Raw genomic sequence first — 18,800 nt, 5'->3', positions numbered from 1 at the left:
TAGATGGTATCAAGCACTGAGGGGCTTGCTTACAAGCACTTTATATATGAATTTCAAAACCTGCTTTACCTAACTGAGTCTTGTTAGTCTCTTTATAAAATATCTACAAAGCATTGAATGATACAACTGAAAAACCTTTCTGTACACATTCCATTTTTACCAACTGCTGCTTATCACACTAGTCCTTCACAGCATCTTGGGCTTTGGGATATATATATATATATATATATATATATATATATATATATATATATATATATATATATATATATATATATATATATATATAATTAGTTCTCTTCCTCTTCTGTAAGCCGACTGTCATCCCAGACGAATCCATAATTCTTCTCTAACTTTCGGTGATTTTCTCTTTCCTCTAACTCTTCAGCATTTGCACTCTGCAGGAATAAAATAAAAGAATAAATGCTCTCTGTACTCAAGATGCATAGTAAATGAAACTCTCACCAGAAAAAGAGACTAAAGTTATAATTCCATACAATACACAAGTTTATTACACAATACAATGCTCTGCATGGATCCTCATGTGAAATCAATATCCTTTCCTCCCAGCCACACATACGGACACTTATAGGCATGTACGTAAATATGGCATGTTACAAAGATTGTAGGAGAGACCTATGAATTACCAAGCATGAGTAGCATTGCCTTACATGAATGAGATGAAAAAATGAAGACGATCTGATCCACCACAGGTTAAACTTTGTGGCAATGGGATGATCCTCACACAAAAATATACCTGCAGTAGTTCTTGCAGTCCTGATGGTAACCTTTTCCTTTTCAAATTGGGATAACCAACACCCATTTCCACTCAGGAGGAATGGTACCAGATTACCAGGACCACATGCAACCCTCAAACCATGGCCACACCCTCAGCTTTGAGAAGCTTCACACTAATGTTACAAATTTCTAGCAGTCTTTCTACCCCTCAACCTTGCCACACCTTCTCTTTGTATTCACTAGATGTAAAAGAAAGAATCCTTAGTGGCTACAACAAGAACACAGAGCTTACTTACAAGCAAGTTAACAATCATATTCTGGAAGGCTTCCACCTCCTCCTGGGAGAGCATGGAGCTGGTGGAGTCTTCATCCTCTAAGGAGTTTGGAGTCAGTATTTTTACTTCAAACTTCCTCCCTGAGAAAGAAAAGACAATTAATATCTAGCACAATGTTTACAGTGTTAGGTAATTTGGTAATTTGGGAGTCAATGCTGATGGGGTGACTTGTTATTTATTTATTTGTCTATTTATATATTTTTGTTGCTGTTAGTGTCAGTAGACTCCTGGTGGATGGCCCCAACCTTTTAGTGGTATGAGCAAATTTTAAGTGGCTATCATGATATGACTTGAGATTATCATCAATTTTTACTTTCATAATAATATTATATCTCTCTCACCTATCTTCTCATGGCCAAGCTTTTGAAGCTTATCTTTGATGGTTTGTTCCAGTTTGGTCTTCTGTGACTCATCCTCCATCTTGGTCTTGGAAAGGCGCTTCTGCTGGCTATCGTCCTCCACCTGTACACCACAACCCAAGAGCAAGACATGCTTTATAACTGCATGAAACAATGTGTAGAATAATTCTTTTTAGTAATCACCTAGAAGCAGTAGGGTGTCATTAATGATGTAAAGTATTAAAGATTTGTTAAACTAGTTAGATGTCCCTTACTGAGGTTGTTGTATTGAACTGAAGCTTCAAGAAAAACATAAAGATAAGATTGCACAGCATTTCTCCCCTCCCCCCACCAAAAAAGATCATGATGATAATCAATACAGACCTTATCAGTTTCTTCCTTGATGTGCTTGGAAGTGGTTTCTGGAGGCAAAATACTTTATTAGAAGTATTTCCAGCAAGCCATACAACTTAAATGGAATCAACATTATTTTTCTTTAACTGAGACAGAACTAAATGCATCCCTTGTCTCTAAAATATATTACTTAATCTCTTACATGGTCTAATGAAATGCTATAAATGCAACAAAATGAAAAACTGGAACAAAACCCTATTATAGACTTTTAGAATAAAAGATAAATCTTGATAATTTTCACTAAATATGAGAATCAGAATGTAAACAGAATTCTACAGTTTGAGAGTGAGTTGGTCATACAGTATATATATATATATATATATATATATATATATATATATATATATATATATATATATATATATATATATATATATATATATATATATATATAAAAGAACGTAAGGAGTCTGCAAGAGGCCGGTTGGCCTAAACAAGGCAGCTCCTGTAATCCTAACCCCACCTTACTTCACTATCCATGACTTTATCCAACCTCTTCTTGAATGTATCTATGGTATTGACACCCACAACATGGTTGCCAAGCCTGTTCCATTCATCCACCACCCTATTGGTAAACCAATTCTTGCCTATGTCTTTGTTGAATCTGAATTTATCTAACTAAAAACCATTGCTATGTGTCCTACTTGGTTCTTTTACAACCAAAACCCTATTGATATCCCCTTTATTGAAGCCCTTCATCCATTTATAGACTCTGATCAGGTCTCCTCGCAACCTTTGCTTTTCTAGAGAGTGTAGATTTAAATGCTTCAGTCTGTCCTCATAAGGCAAGTTTCTCACCCCCTGAATCATCTTTGTCATTCTCCTTTGTACAGATTCTAACATCTTGATATCCATTCTATAGTAGGGTGACTAGAACTGAACAGTATAATCGACATGAGGTCTAACGTGCTAAGTAAAGTTTGAGGATGACTTCAGTGCTCCTATTGCTTATGCTCCTTGAGATGAAACCCAGTACCCTGTTTGCAAGATTTTTAGCCTGAATGCATTGAGCCCTAGGACGGAGGTCAGGGCTCACTACGACTCCTAAGTCTCTCTCACACCCAGACCTGCTTAGAGGAGTTTCATTTAACTCTTTCATTGCTAAGCGTTCGCAACGAGACTACCCCCTCAGGCGTGCTCGGGTACCCCAGCGGGGGAAGGGGATCTCTTTTAACCACTGTATCTCAAAAACTGTTCATCACAGCTACAAAACAAAAACACCATTGGAAAGAGGAGGCCAAGATCTATAAGATCCGGTTATGTAAGCCTCTCCTGTGAACATACAGGCACGTTCAGGGGGTGTTTTTGCTGTGAGGGCGACTGGCGCTCGCAGTGAGCAAGTGACACTAGTGCTTGCTCTTTTAACCTCTGTATCTCAAAAACTATTCATCACAGCTAGAAAACAAAAACACCATTGGAAAGAGAAGGCCAAGATCTATATGATTTGGTAATGTAAGCCTCTCCTGCGAAAGTACGGACATGTTCTGGGGGTGTTGCCTATGAAGACGTACATTTATGCGTGTGCGACGGTCAGCCGTAAGGCAACTACTGTAGATCTCTTGATGATGGGGTGCTGGCAGAGCAGTATTGCCAGCTGCTAATTTTACAACTATTTGGTCAAAATGTCATTCATGTGATAGGTGATGCAAAAACGTTGCTATATTGGACAACAATTAACATCCACTAGTTGCTCATCTGTAGATTTTCCGTGCTGGGCTGACATGATTTTCCACAAATTTAGTGGAGAACCCACTCAGTTGGCAATGCTGTGTTGTGAGAAATATTGTTGGAACACACTCATATGTGCGAGATTTGAGTGCGGATGGAGCTCACAGCAAGCGTTTAGCACCACCAGCACATACACCTAACGCTCGCTGCGAGCGTTTAGCCATGAAAAGGTTAATGAGTAATTGTGTGAGGGGTTATTCCTACCTACACTCAAAATACCTACACTTCCTGACATTGAATTCCATCTGCCACTTCCCTGCCAAGTCATATAGTCTCTCAAGCTCATCCTGGTCTGATTGGATTACTCTACCAATCTTGGTATCATCTGTGAATTTACTGACATCACTACTAATTCCTGTGTCCAAATCATTGATGTAAATAATAAAAAGCAGTGGACCCAGCACCGACCCCTGTGGGACTCCACTCGTAACACTGCCCCATACAAATTTTTTACCACTGATTTACACTCTGCTTATACATATACACATAAGTCCCTCACTAGAAATTAGTTATACAGCAGCAAAAGTCTGATCCTTCTGTAAACTAAGCTCAGTAAACTTACACCACTCGGGTTCACCACAGCTTCTTTTGTCTAAAGCCACAAACTGATCTGTCCCAAGCCTATGACACTAACCTACTTATGAATTTCTTATGAGTAAGGATAGGTGATCGTTCTCCACTTGTTCATGGATATATACCTCTCAAGTGTGAGTTGTCTGCTGATCAGTACAACATAAAGCAGCTCCTTATGCAATCATGTTCAATATTCCCCACTGCAAAAAACTCAATGAAATATCTCATTTCTTTCAAGAAAAATATTAGTTTAACCTGAATATTACAAAAAATAGGATCATTTAACCCTTTCACTGCTAAATGCTCGCAGTGAGCGGTAGGCGCATTTGCTGGTGGTGCTAAACGCTCACTGCAATCTCCAGCCGCACTCAAATCTCCCGCGTATGAGAGTGTTCCAACACTATTTCTCACAACACAGGATTGCCAATTGAGTGGGTTCTCCATTAAATTTGGTGGAAAATCATATCAGCCCAGTGTGGAAAATCTACAGATGAGTAACTGTTGGATGTTCTTGTCCAATATAGCGTCATTTTTGCATACAGTACCCTCTCGAGTTTTGAGCTTGCTTCATTCCGAAGGTATAGCGCTAAACTCGAGGATCGCGAAACTTGAGGTATTGAAATACACGAAAAAGTGCTAATTGGTTCCGGCCCGTGGAAATAAATACTTTTTTTTTCAACTTGACTCCCTTGTTATCAGAATTTTTTTCGACTTTACTCTCTTGTTATCTCAAAATACGTGATTTGGTAATAGGCAGTAAATGGGAAGTGAGAACAGGTCGTTCTGAAGCCGCAGTTGAAGGTGGCTGCCTTACAATTGGCTGGCAGTTCTGAATACACGCTTGTGATCCACGTGGTGTCATCTGCTAATGTAAGGGCGGTTTCTCGCGGTCACCCGTGGTACAGTTGGACAAACCTATAGCTTCTGGTAGTTTTCTGTGTGTTATGGTATAATCTGCTAACTCTTTCTGTTATATATCATCAAATCACTAACATCATGATTGACTTTTCAATGCCTATTGAACGTAAACTGCCGCCGCAATCACAAAATAGTTCGCAGAGAGGTTCAACTTGCTTACTGCTTCCTTATTTCCCTCACTGCTCACAAAGACCACAAGTGGACAAAAAAGAACAAATTAAGGAAAATTAACACTTTTAATGCTGTGTATTCCCACAGCGCGCATGCGTGGTGGACAGCAGAATGACTAATTTCAGCGGGAAGATATTTCTTGCAACACCGGCCAGTGTATGGTGGACCTTCTTCTTCTTCTTTTGACCTGTAATGCTTTGTATCGCTTCTTAGGTCCTCCTTTTCCACACTTTTATACTTCACAACATGCACTTAGGGCCACTTTCACAGTCATTTTGTTTGTATTGATCGTTACCAATGGTGGCGATCGCCGCTCTAGTATTTCCACTTGAAACTGGCCGATGGGTAGTGATGTGATGTGATGGTGTCGGAGGTATTGCCTTTACAATGGCACCTCGTGGCGGCTGTGGGGTTAGCCTCGCCCCGCACCTTACCACACACTCTCAACACCTGTCGCTTTCTCTGCAGCCACTACTACCCCATAGGCCAATTTCACGTGGAAAACTAAAGCGTCGATCGCCACCATTGGTAACGATCAAAATAAACAGTGACTGTGAAAGCAGCCCTTATTTACTTCACAGTGCGCACTTATACACTTCACCCTGAACTTTGGTGTTTTTCCGTTCTTTTCTTTCCCTGATTTTGGTTTTCTATGCCCTCTTGCTATTTTCCACTGTTACTTTTCACCATCGCTGCCATGCATTACAGGTCAAAGAAGAAGAAGAGGAAAACATCAATGGGAGATCTACAATTTTCATAGACTCGAGAAAAAAGTTTTTTGGACTGTGGTTCCCCAGCACGGGGTGTTCTCTTATCTTATTAATTAAGTAGTAAGCAAAGCAGCTCTGCCAGTCCATTTTACGAGACTCTTGGTGGGCCTTCTTCCACTGCTCCTCAATCCTCAGCCACTGCTGTCGTTTGTTTGTTTACATACAGCCGTGAGGTGCCCACGTACCCACGCTCGTACTCACAACCGTTTTCCAATCACACGGACAACCAACAACTCGCTCCCGGTTGGGCATATGGGCATCCGCTGTTGCCCATAGCCCCAATGGTTGGACACCGCCTTTTAAGGCAGCACACATGACGCCGACGGTAGGTAGACGTGAACCGTACATGTCAAAGGAGCGCGAAAGTCGTGGCGGTAATGCGCGAAAGCCTCGAAAGTCGTGATGGTAAGAATTTAGGACTAAGCGCTAAACTCGAGGATCGCGAAACTCGAGAGGGTACTGTAGTTTAACCTATCATCTGACTGATTCTTTGACTAAATAGTTGTAAATATTGCAGTTGGCAATACTACCTTGACAGAACCTCATGGAGAGATGTCTGCAGTTGCCTCAAAATGGCTGATCATCGCGCACGCACTTACGTAAGTGTTCACATTCAACACTCCTCGAACGTGCATGTACATTCACAGGAGAGGCATACATAACCAACTCCTATAGATCTGGGCCTCCTCTTTCCAATGGTGTTTTTGTTTTTTAGCTGTGATGAATAGTTTTTGAGATACAGAGGTTAAAAGAGACCCCCCACTGGGCTGCCCGACTGCGCCTGAGGGGATACTCACCTCCCAAGCCTGCGCCATGAAAAGGTTAAAGATTAGTGAAAGTATAACAACAACCAATAAACAAGTTCAAGTATTAGGAACTTGCATCTGGGTTACATGAACACAGCATATTGCTTAGATGCCTCACAACAAACAACTGCTCCTTGTCACTTCTTAAAGTTCATCCATGGTCACGCAGAGGGTACACCCTGAGAACCATGGGTAGGGAGCAAATGGATTCAATACATGGTTATATTGGCAATGCCAGTCCATGGAAGTACATAGACACTGTATATAGAAATCAATATGAAAAGGAGGAAATAGCAATCGTAGGTATCACTATACTACCTGAACTGGCCAAAAGTTTATTTCTTGCCTCAGTGTCAGCTGTTGTTAGATGATAAAGCAACCTAATGAACTACCTATCAAATGCCACCCAGCACAACATCAAATGGATTTCCCTCACACAAGGAAAATGGACAAGGCAGAGAAAAAAATGCATCTTCAACACAACTTCACTCAAGGAAATTTAGCACACAAGCTCATGGCAAGTTTCACAAGAGGAGGATAAACAACATCCAGTTCTACTCCAACTCAACAAGCCTAGAGATCTTCCAAGAGCATGCACATAACAATAAGAAATTTGCAATCTCTACCTGTGCTTCCTATATTAGTGCGAGGAAGCTTGCGGCCTCTGCGCTTAGTGAGCCTCTCCCGATGTGTGGTGAAGAGGGGATGAGGGGTTCCACCTGAGAGGCGAGCAGAGGAGGAGGAGGCAGGAAAGGGAGGAGAGGATGATGATACTGTAGAGGAAGAAGAGGAAGGAGATGTGGTGGTGGGAGACAAGGAAAAACTACTAACAACAGATTTCTTTCTAGACAGCTTTGAGGTAGGTTTGCTCTGTGTAAAAGCGTTGTAAGTGAGGAGATGGCTGGGCTTCTGGGACCGAAGAAGGCGAGAGGCTGAAGAGGATGAGGTGAGGGAAGGAGGAGGATTTTTAGGGTTAGTGTATGAGTGTGGGAGTGATGTACCTTTCAAGGGTTCCTCTGAACTGTGAAGGGAAGGGGGCATCCCTTCCATGGGGCCCTCTGAGTCCTGGCCTGCCTGGTCCTGGGGGGTGGACTCAGACTGAGAGGAGGGTTTGGATTCATCTGATACTGTGTCCTCCATCTCTTTTAACTGATGGTCAAGATAGTCCTCTAAAACCTCCATCTCCTTCTTTACCTGAAAAAAGCAGCATTGAAAGTTCCTGAACTTGGAACAGTCTTGTAATCATAAATTATTTTTGCCAGGCATCACCACATCGCCATTTATCTTGTCCCCAGCACGAAAATACATTTCTAACAAGTTTTGGCGAGCCCTGCGACCCTCTTCAGTGACTCCACATCAATCTAATACTCTCCTATTTAATATTAGTCTACTAAAAGTAACTTTTAACCTTCAATATTCTGAAAAAAAAAAAAAAAAAAAAAAAAAAAAAAAAAAAAAAGAGAAGAGAGGATGAGAACAACCTGCTGTTTTCTAAAAATTGAAATATTTTTTTAAGACACCTTTCTGGATGTTGCCATGAGCATGCTTTGATATATCAGGGAGGTACTGTAGCACTATTTTAAGGGTTTAGACCAGCACAAGAGAGCATTTCATACAGAAATTTGCTACAATGCATGATTTTGACCCTCAAAGATCTGGATATACAACGCACTTTGTTGTTCTAAACCTTTTGATATTCAAAACCTTACAGTATTTTACATTTTGGTCTGAATTTATTAATTTAAAGATCAGTAGAGCTTCATCTAGTGCTATTTCAAATTTATCAAATTTCAGTCTCTCAAAAATTAGATCCACATAATATAAAAATACATGAATTTAACCATAACCTAGGTAATATATTTAAGTTTTACACACAGAAATGCATCACATGATTCTGGCACAATAGCTTACCCTAGAGAGTTTATCCTCTGCCACATCAAGGGCCTTCATAAAGGAGGAAAGAGCAGTGCCCAGCTTCTGCTCTTCTTCTTCCAGTGCCTGGTCAGTCTCCTGCATCTCCTTCTGATAAGTTAGGAAAGTCATATGAGGAAGAATGCTAAAAGCAACAGCTTGGGCTATTTTCTAAACGACAAGCCTTTGGACGCATACAAGAGTGGAATATCTAAAATATTAATTTTCAAAGCCTATCATAATTTACTATTGTTAACCTAATTTATCACCCCACAATCCACTTCCATCGCTGTTAGACCCATACCAAAACTCTCAATACACATCTTCATTACCTTCTCCATCCATCTTGACAAACCATATACTCCTCTTATATAGCTTATTTGTATTTGTGATTACTGTGTTAAATTATGTGTCAGTGTCTCTGGGGAGTTAATGCTCCACCCTTGTTAGGCTGAGCTCAACGAATGTGATCATGCAACAATTTTGTATAAGAGCTGATAATAAAGAGGTGGATGAATGGGTACTTGTCATGCAGATACCCAAGCATTATCCTGGTAAAGCAAGGTTAAATGAGTGAAATACATGCAGACAAAGCTTCCAGCATACCTTACTAAGGATCTTATCATTCCAGTCATTGACCTCCTGTTCCAGCTGCTTTATGTGTCCCTCCTTGATGTTGTCTACCATCTTCCGAAACTCAGCTATTTTGTCAGTCTCAGCATCTCGGGCTCCTGCCACTCCCTCCACATCAAAGAAAGGGAGAAGCTATACACAGGTGTGATACTACTCTATTAATGAATACATGATTGAGTTTATAATCGATACATATTTGACTGATGAGTAGCACAGTGGTATGATGTAAAAAAATTGATGAAGTATACTTAGATCCCCCAAAACAGAGTAAGATTTTTTTGATAATCAACAAATAAATATCAACAATATTAAACAGATGATGCCCATCCCCAATTTACTTGATTGATGAACATTTTCCCGAGCTGACGAAGTCTCTTTTGCAGCTTGGAGAAATGGTCCCTCTTAGTGGACTTGGAGGCTTGCCACAATGCCTCCATCTCTTCCAGGCCTGTGCCACCCTCTTCATCCTCATCATAATCTTCATTCTCATCCATCTCTTCTTCTAATTCATCCTCGTTTTCAGTCTCATCTTCAAGCTCTTCAGCCTCAGAAATGTAAGGCTCTGTCGGCTGGATTGGAGTATGAGGATTTATTAAGTTGAAATAAACATAACCCCAAGACAGTGGTAACAAATAAATTGGTTTGAGGCATTCATGATAGTGGAATGTGAAAATCTGTACATATTGTTTGGATGATTTACAAATTTATTACTGTGTAAGCTAAATGTTAGTAGAAAAAACTTGTACTTTTTAAAAATTTGGCTGGACTGAGGATTATTACATATAGTTTTATCAAATACTTTGTAAACTACGTAATTCTACAACAGTAAGAAGAGATAAAGAATAAAATGTGGCTCTCTGCTTAAGTAAGGCTTCAGTCACTTTGTCCCCAACTTACATCCAAGAGCTGCAGCAGCTTGTGAGGCTTGAGGTTGGAGATGAGACTGTGGCCGTCACCTCCCATTGTGTTCCCAAGGGTGTCCTCCAGCTTCTTGACAATCTCTTCTCCTTCAGTACCTCCTTGGGTGCTTTCCCCATCCCCTGTGCCGCCCATCCCCTCCTTGGACCCCAGTGGAACCTTCATGTCCTCTGGTTTCAGGTGTGTATCTGTTAGGGAAAATGTTATTACAGTATTGTTACTATAGTCTGACTAATGGTGGGTGGCAGCTTGGGCACTGGCAGGCAAAGAATGTCTGGAATGAGCATGTGGCACATCTTGAATTTAATTGTGTTCCCATCTCCTGTTACATTTGTATAACAGAAAGTAAGTACACACATATCGATACAATTTTAAACTAAGTATTCTTAATTTTTAAGGAACAATAAACTAAATTAATAGGATATTAATGTAGCAAATCAGAAATGCAGCAGACATATTTTGCAGGTTTGCTATGAATATTTTGCCACTTTATCTGGCTTTCGTCAAATGTTTGGGATGGGCATATAAAGTCAAAATTATCTGTAAGAAATAACGTGAAAGAATGTATCCAAGAATATGACACTAAACTGTTTAGCTTAAATGAACCGCTGAAAAAGTGGCAAGAGCGACAGAGTTGAGATGGGATATCACGTGGGTGGAAATACGGAGGAGTGACAATGCTGAAAAAGGTTAATGACCTCAGCCTGCCTTGCCCCACTTGCCAGCTTGCTTTGGTTGTACTTAGTATGTGAGGTAACCATGCACAGAACCATTTAAATGCAGCTCGATTTGGTAAGATCCTTAACCCTTGCATCTAGTAATGCAAAGAATGACACAATACACTCCAATATACAGTAAAAGTCTGTTAACCCAAATAGCCTTGAACGTGCATCTGTTCAATGTGATGATGATAATAGTGAAAGTATTTGGAGTAAGAAAGAGATCCAAAGTTCCCAAGTACATATCATATCCTGGGCAAGGAGAGGACATGACCCTTCACAAACAACACATAAAGCAAGTTAAGTCAAGTCAGCCACTCACCAGCCTCTTCTTCCAAAGTGATCTGTGTCTCCACCTCTACCAGGTCCTCCTTGGTGTCCCTGGTGTGTTTGGCTTTGTGCTTGTTCGGAGGGGATACTCTGAAGATTTTTACGTTCATCTTAAGATTATCATCCTCATCCTCTCCCTCTTGCTGGGTTTGAGTGGAGGCTGGCTGAAGAAGGGATGATCCTTCCTCCATTCTTGTTTCCTGAAGAATTTCTGCATTCTGTTGGAATAATTTTTTTTCCAGCTCTTGCTCTTCCTTAATTTTTTCTAGGGGAGAAGAAAAAAGTAAAACTTCTTAGTAGCTCCAATTTCAAAGACTTTGATTATAATGTTGTTTCACTGATTATGCACCATACCGCAGGGTCATTGGAAGCAGCGGACCACATGTAGGGCAGAAAAATCATCATGACTGATGAGACTTATACAACAATAGTTTGAAGTGGATTTTTTATGAAATTAGTGTGGAATGTTACTCATACCTACACTCTGGGATCTACTTTCTAACATGGTAACCCTAGAAGTACATACTCTCTTGGAAGAGAAGGTATTTATTGTACTGGTCCTCAGAGAGGGCAGGAGCACAGGTGATGATGTGAGGGGAACGTGCTGTCTGCAACCTCAGGTATGGGTGGTGGCACACCCTGGTTGTGGCCACCGTCACAACGTAGCGACACGACTCAGGTTCATCTACTCGCTGAATATAGTCACCAACACCATCTTCACAGTGAAACTAAAATGGAAAGTATTAACTGAAGATTTTCCAGTATTTTTTAACATCAATCTTATTTCTTATTAGGCAAATAAGTATTCTTTACAAGACCAGACTCAGAAGTTGCCTGGACATTACAGTCTTTAATAAATTTAGGCTTTACTGTCATTCACCATATCATTTTGATAGGAGTACAACAAAGTAGTACACTCTCCCTATTCCATTTTTATTCATATTGCCCATACATATCTGAAGAAATTATTATATCCATCACATATATAGTCTTTCATATTCAACATCTTATATATTCCACATACTATGCAGTTCTAAGGGCTCTCTTTCCACTCTCATGTGAGCAGAAATGGCATACTCACCCTAACTTCAGTGCGGCGTGACTCCCCTGTTAGGTCACATTTTGTGCCATTCACGTAGAACTGGCTATGAAACCTCTGCAAGCGGTTTTTTGTCTCTGAACTATTTTTCCAGTTGTATTCAGACTCGTATTTGCCTAAGATGATGATGGGTCCAGAGGCTTTGTTGTCTGGAATTATGACTTGATGTCAGGTACTGCCATGTACATTCTAATAATATTATGCTTGCTGGAATTCAAGGATTGATAATATATTAATGCATCATATACTGTGTCACTGAGGTGAAGAGGTTGCAACTTTTTATATACAGAAAATTACAAAAGAATACTTTAATAATGTCATCTTCTTATTGTTACATTCTTGTCTGGGCTGAGACATGAGAATAAAAATACATGCATGTATTTCACAAGTTGGTCTAAGAGGTGATTAACAAGGATGACGAGGTTCAAATTCTCATAAACACAGCAATAAATATGCTGCCCAGAATAGGCGCACCTAACATCTCCACACAAAACGTGGATTCAGTACAGTTCTTAGCCAGAAGAAGGTAATAAATATTATATTACAAAAAGTCACTAATATTTTTAGTATTCTTTTTATAGTGCAAAACATTGAATAAACAACAGAATCAGAATATGAAAATACATTCATATTTTGTACAACAACTACAGCCAGGTGCCAGTGGCCGGCAACATAACACCTCTGCGTATGTCCCTGCACTGATGGTGAAAGACCTGTTTTGCATGCTATTCTTCATTCTGGGTGATGGTGCTCATCCTCAGTCATTGTAAACAAGGAATTCTGGGTGAGGGTGTGCTTGGGAAGGGCCATTACTTGAAAAGTTTGACAAAAAAATGTGAAAGTTTTGTTCCCCTCCAAGTCACACCTCTTTTTACATTCATTTTGCACAATTTTTGTCTCCATGGCCATGTTTTATGGAATGGAAGTGCTGCCCTGTCCTTCAGCTTATTCATACATGGGTATCTGTCTACTTTCTTCCATGGATAAAACTTGCAGTAGGCAAGATCCCATGTATGTGCTGGAATGTTCCTCGCATTAGCATTTCACATCCAAAATCCCCGAGCTGTCACTTGATGTTTTCACATGTCTGGCAGCAGCCTGCACCATGTTGCAGATATCAGATTCATTAAATAAACATGTTTTTACTACAAAAAGCAGGTGATGTCACTTATTCTGACTTTCATGGGCATTCATATTTATCTCTTTACGACTATTTAATGGAGGTATAACTTTATTACTTTCTGTTTTACTAGTGACAGAGATTTTGCGAATGTATATTACGCTGGAATTTCACTCAGTTTTGTGAATCAAAAACCACAGAAATATTACCAGAGTATGTATGAATGAATATAAAGATAAGCACATACTTTGATTTAATGTTAGAATGTTTGGTGGGATATATATATATATATATATATATATATATATATATATATATATATATATATATATATATATATATATATATATATATATATATATATATATATATATATATATATATATATATATATATATATATATATATATATATATATATATATATATATATATATATATATATATATATATATATATATATATATATATATATATATATATATATATATATATATATATATATATATATATATATATATATATATATATATATATATATATATATATATATATATATATATATATATATATATATATATATATATATATATATATATATAGAGACTCTATAGCCCACTACCATCAACACAAAAACAGTCCCTCCATCAGGTTTGTACCGCTCGAGAGGTGATGTTAGGTGTGCCTATTACTAGGAATGACTACATCACTTTTCCACACTACAGGCTGCAACACAGACTGCCTGTACTATTACTCTAGTGTCTACCTTAATCTCTACAGTCTGAACATGCTTCTCATCCTCATCACCATCATCATTTACCTCATATCCCACGGAGACATATGCCATGTGCTCGTAACAACATGTTATAAGGAGCCAATGCCAAAACTCAGCTTTGTTATTTTTTATTATAATTATCATTTTTATACAGTAAAGGAAGCAGCTCAAGGGCAAAGATGAGTGAAAACGAAAAAGCCCCCTAATCACTGCTCCAATAAAAAGGAGTATAGATTAGTGGCCAAAAGAGGTCAATTTTGGGTAGAGAGGTGTCCTGATACTACTCTCTTGGAGGGGGTCAAGTTGTAGGCAGGAGGAAATACAGATGAGGGAAGGCTATTCCAGATTTTACCAGTGAAAGCGATGAAAGAACGAAGATGCTGGTCAACTCTTGTATAATGGATGTATGAGCCATTTCCCCTCTTGGTAATTTCCTAAACCATGCAGATGAATACTGAAAAACTAACTTACTCTTCATATCTTAGGGATGCAGACAGATGTCATAAGAGGTGCTACTTCTCAACATAAAACAAATGCTACTACTGATAAACATTAAAATCATGTATATGTTCTTTCTCTTCCTTACCCTCAAGATGGTACTGCTTGATGACAGAGCTGTAGCAGAACTCATAGGTCCACCAATCCACTGTTTTGATGAGGCATGGTGCTGTCTCCATAGGCTTCAAGAGGACTGAAAAAATAATAATAATTTATGTACACATACATGCACGCACACACGTATACAAACACACACACACACACACACGAGGCCCCTAGAAACATATCTGGCTATAACTGGCTTAAATCTCAAGACCTGTTGTCCAACCATGGGAGGTAACTTTGTAGCAATTTGATTAATTGTTGATAAATCTTTCACAGTAGATGGCATCAGTGGCATCCCGAAGGGGGGCTGGGGGGGACTATGTCCCCAGGTGCAATACAACCAGATTTTTGTTTTGAATGAAAGGTGGGTTGGAGAGGCAGTGCACATAGGTGGGGGGTGCCATTAGTGACTTTGTTCCCGGGCGCCAGCAACCCTCGGGACACCACTGTATGGCATATCATGTTAGAACAAAAATGCATTCTAACTAAAGGTGTTGGTATAAAGTTAATTACTTATAAAAAATGAACCATAACTATCAGTTGGTGTTCTGAAGTGTTAAAGAGAAGGGCTGTCATGATTTGATGCCAGTTAACAAAACTATAAGTTCGTGTGGGGCCATTTAAGAGGCCTGTCATGGTACATGTGGGTCCGTTAGGGAGGGCAGTCATGACCCTATATTATTTTTGTTGGCACATTTGATGCTCTTTCTAGTCACAGATCAGTAGTCTGATGAATGTTGCTATTTTCAATCAAAGTATGCAAAGCTTTCTAATTACTTAAATACGATGCTGTTTGGTAGAATATTGGAAGACTGACTCACCTGAGATGTCAACCAGCTGGTCCAAGATGTCATCGTCATGCTTGTACTCTGGGTGCAGAGGCCCTACGGCAGGCAGGAAGCAGAGGTATTCCTGGCCATACCTATTCACCACAGTCATGACCTCATCTTCCCTTACCTGTGCACAAGTAAACATGCTCACTTTTACAACAATGCAAGCAAATCTAGCAATAGGTTACTCATTTACTGGCAGTAGATTACTACCATTCCTGGTAACAAATCGGTTACTATCCTTCAAGGCGACTATTTTGCAGAACTAGCTACTATCTGTCAGGTTATGATTAGTTTAAATTATATTAGTTTATAATAGACCCTGAGCTTGAGACAGTTGATCTGTACTGTGGTGTTTGTTAGCTGTTACAACAGCAGGTTATCAGAGCAATTTCTACATTAAATTCACTCTAAAGCTCTCGTAACTATTTTCCGGTGATATAAACTATCTTCATGTTAATAGGTAGGCCTAGGTATCATATTTTACGAAGAAATAAACAAAATTTGAAATAGACCCTCCAAGTCTGTTGAATGATCCAAGGGTTGTTGAAGAGAGGGTAGCCTAGGTACTAATTTCGAGACAAAGTTTGTTAATTTCTGGGCAAAATATGATGCTTCTTATAATGGAGATAAGTTTTGTTTTCCAGATATTACTAAATGATTGACTTTTCAATGCCTGAGGTGAACCTATACAGGTGCCCTGCACATTATAAATCAAGATCAAGACCTGCAACTGCCTCGCACCCACCCGTCATCACCAGCCTGCTGCTGCCCCATCTGGTCCCATGATGCGCATTTCCAGCAGCCCACACTACATGCTGAATAAATTTTAACTAAGGTAAACTAACTTAACCTAATATAACGTACCTGATGGGGGGGGATTTGTACCCTCAACCCCCCCGTTGTATTGGTAAATATGGAGATTCACTACGCGCCGCCAATATTGCTCCCACGAGAATAATAACCTTTCCAAGGTCTCACATACTATTGTACTTCTCTAGTTTTACCAGTGCATACATGTGGGAGGGGGGGGGGTACAGGGGGGGCTATGCTCCCCCCTGGTTAGGAGGGGGGTCGAGGGGGGTGAAACCCCCATTAGAGGTTAGGTTATGTAAAGTTTGGTTGGAGTAGTTTAAATATGCTCCTCCACCCAAAACCCCCGATTTCCCACGGGTCCCCCAAGATTGTTAGGGGAAGGGGATTAGGCCTTTTTCTTTCCTTTTAACCCACTGAGCCCTGCCAAAGTTGTATAATGGTGTACCAGACCTGCCAAATTTTTTGAATATTTTTTTTCCTCGGAAATCTATTGGAAACCCGAAGTTATAACACCTAAGTACATAAAATCACTCACTATAGCCATTTAGTGCTCAATAGAAGGGGTCATGTTTTGCGCGTCATCCAGTTGGCGGCAGGGAGGGAGGTGCGGCGTTGACCGGCGTCCATCAGCAACACACATCAGGCAGTGGTTTACGCGTATAATACATGAGTGTTGTGTTAGGATGTTCCTGAATAGAGCATCATGTGTTTTAGCAACATATAATTCAACATTATGTGAAACTTTGGGACAAAGCTCTGCCTCGTGTTGGGTGTCAAGGTGCAGGTGGCTGGGGAGCCTTGTTGTGCCTGTATCACCCACCTGTGGTATTTTTACTTTGAAACTAACTCCCAATAGGTGATAAAAAAGGTATAGATAAGCGAGAAAGTAGTAGGCTAGTATATATTTACACACTTGTTATAACAGTGTACAAAATTAGCATCCCTCTCACTGTTAGTCACTTAGAGCTTCAGAAGTGTAGAAGTGTCGTCTATGAAACAATGGTCATAACACAGGCCAACATCGCACTCTTGACAGTAAGACCTTGCGTCTTTCCTTCGTTGCTCCCTGCGCGTTGTGTTGGCACAAACATGACTCCTTCGAAAAGGGTTCTTTTTGGTGGGGTTAAGAGGAATGAAGCGGGAGAAGTGTCGCTCTACCAAGCGAGGAGGTGTACCAACACCAGTCATCTGAGGCACTGTCGATATACTCATCTGACTCTACGACATATTTTGGAGGGGCGGAGTCAATCTCCACAATTACCATTCTATTTTCTGGAAGTCATTCGTTAATGCACTGCATTTAGGGACCCCAAAAGAATCCATAATGTAAGTACTAATTTTGCAAGGGGTGGCTATCCCTTCTTCAACAATAGCCAGTAATCCCAAAGTGCTGCCATGACAACAATTAAAACCAAGAGTAACTTTACTGTTGGCTGATAACCCTTCATAGCAGGCGTGTTATGCACCTGTACGGGTGCCCTGCGCATTATGCATCCAGATCCAGATCCAGAGCACAGGAATTTTCCACCACCATCAGTATTGTACTATACATCCCACAACACACCCTGAAGAGCCTCCTGAAGGGCTGTCTTGCGCCCCATCCCGTGCCGCGGCCCCCCAGTGAGTCAGCCCCCCGCCCCTTTGTCACCCAGCAGCACCCAACCTGGCACTCCCTGCAGGCCTCACCTGGTCCTTTATCACAGGCTTGTTGAGTATGTCGATCGCATAGTGAACGGAATTGATCTCGTCGATGTTGAGGGCGGTGTGGAAGGCGGCGGCGAGCGTGAAGAGGGAGCAGAGGGACAGGTACATCGCGGCCCCGGCCATCCTGCCACGGCCATCACAACAACACGACACACGGGACGGTCCAACGATGACAGATTATCGTACTCAGAGCCTTGTATATACCGCTTTCTGACTCATAACTATTCCCAAAAATCGCCAATAATCAACTATTTTAACGATAACTATATATGAAGGCAGTTATTGGGGTCGAGGAGGCAGTTTTGGGGTCGAAAATTGGGAAACATAGGAGGCTGAGTACGACAATCTGGCACCGTTGGAATGTTCTCGCGCAGGGGACGGCACTCCGCTACCCGCCTGCTGTCTGTGGCGCTGTGAGGGCTTTTGTAACGACAGATTTTTGTAAGGAAAGAAAATGTACGTGGGAGTCAAAAGTGTGCAAAATAAGTGTTAAGTGAGGCCCGCAGTAGCCGTTAGCATTCTCACGGTGAGAACGCTAACGGCTACTACTAC

At 40.4% G+C, this 18,800-nt stretch overlaps 1 protein-coding gene across 2 annotated transcripts; it reads right to left on the bottom strand.

Annotated features, from left to right (window-relative positions):
• Positions 1–208: 208 nt before the first annotated feature.
• On the bottom strand, positions 209–18,419 carry LOC126997416 (protein OS-9-like). Of its 2 annotated transcripts, XM_050858497.1 has the most exons (16): positions 18,231–18,419; positions 15,720–15,855; positions 14,882–14,986; positions 12,384–12,550; positions 11,829–12,030; positions 11,295–11,567; positions 10,233–10,441; positions 9,674–9,904; positions 9,309–9,443; positions 8,703–8,813; positions 7,793–7,985; positions 7,418–7,564; positions 1,796–1,833; positions 1,415–1,535; positions 1,035–1,153; positions 209–398 (listed from the first exon to the last, which is right to left on the bottom strand). In XM_050858497.1, exons 1-16 carry the CDS (start codon positions 18,369–18,371, stop codon positions 291–293), a joined length of 2,436 nt encoding a protein of 811 aa, XP_050714454.1. In that variant the 5' UTR covers positions 18,372–18,419; the 3' UTR covers positions 209–290. The 2 variants fall into 2 exon arrangements, with proteins under 2 accessions (XP_050714454.1, XP_050714455.1); XM_050858498.1 differs by lacking the exon at positions 7,418–7,564 and having other exon boundaries at positions 18,231–18,417.
• Positions 18,420–18,800: the final 381 nt, after the last annotated feature.

Source organism: Eriocheir sinensis, chromosome 12 (assembly GCF_024679095.1).
Source record: "Eriocheir sinensis breed Jianghai 21 chromosome 12, ASM2467909v1, whole genome shotgun sequence".
NCBI classification, from domain to species: Eukaryota; Metazoa; Arthropoda; class Malacostraca; order Decapoda; family Varunidae; genus Eriocheir; species Eriocheir sinensis.
Note: the sequence above shows the minus strand (reverse complement) of the source record. Positions and strands in the feature narration are given on the sequence as shown.

Excerpts from the sequence above, each read along its gene's own strand:
- LOC126997416 (XM_050858497.1), bottom strand. The coding sequence starts at position 18,371 with ATGGCCGGGGCCGCGATGTACCTGTCCCTCTGCTCCCTCTTCACGCTC. Across the intron at positions 7,565-7,792 it reads TTCAGAGGAACCCTTGAAAG|TATCATCATCCTCTCCTCCC; the intron begins GTACATCACTCC and ends CTTCCTCTACAG. Across the intron at positions 1,536-1,795 it reads TCAAGGAAGAAACTGATAAG|GTGGAGGACGATAGCCAGCA; the intron begins GTCTGTATTGAT and ends TGTGGTGTACAG.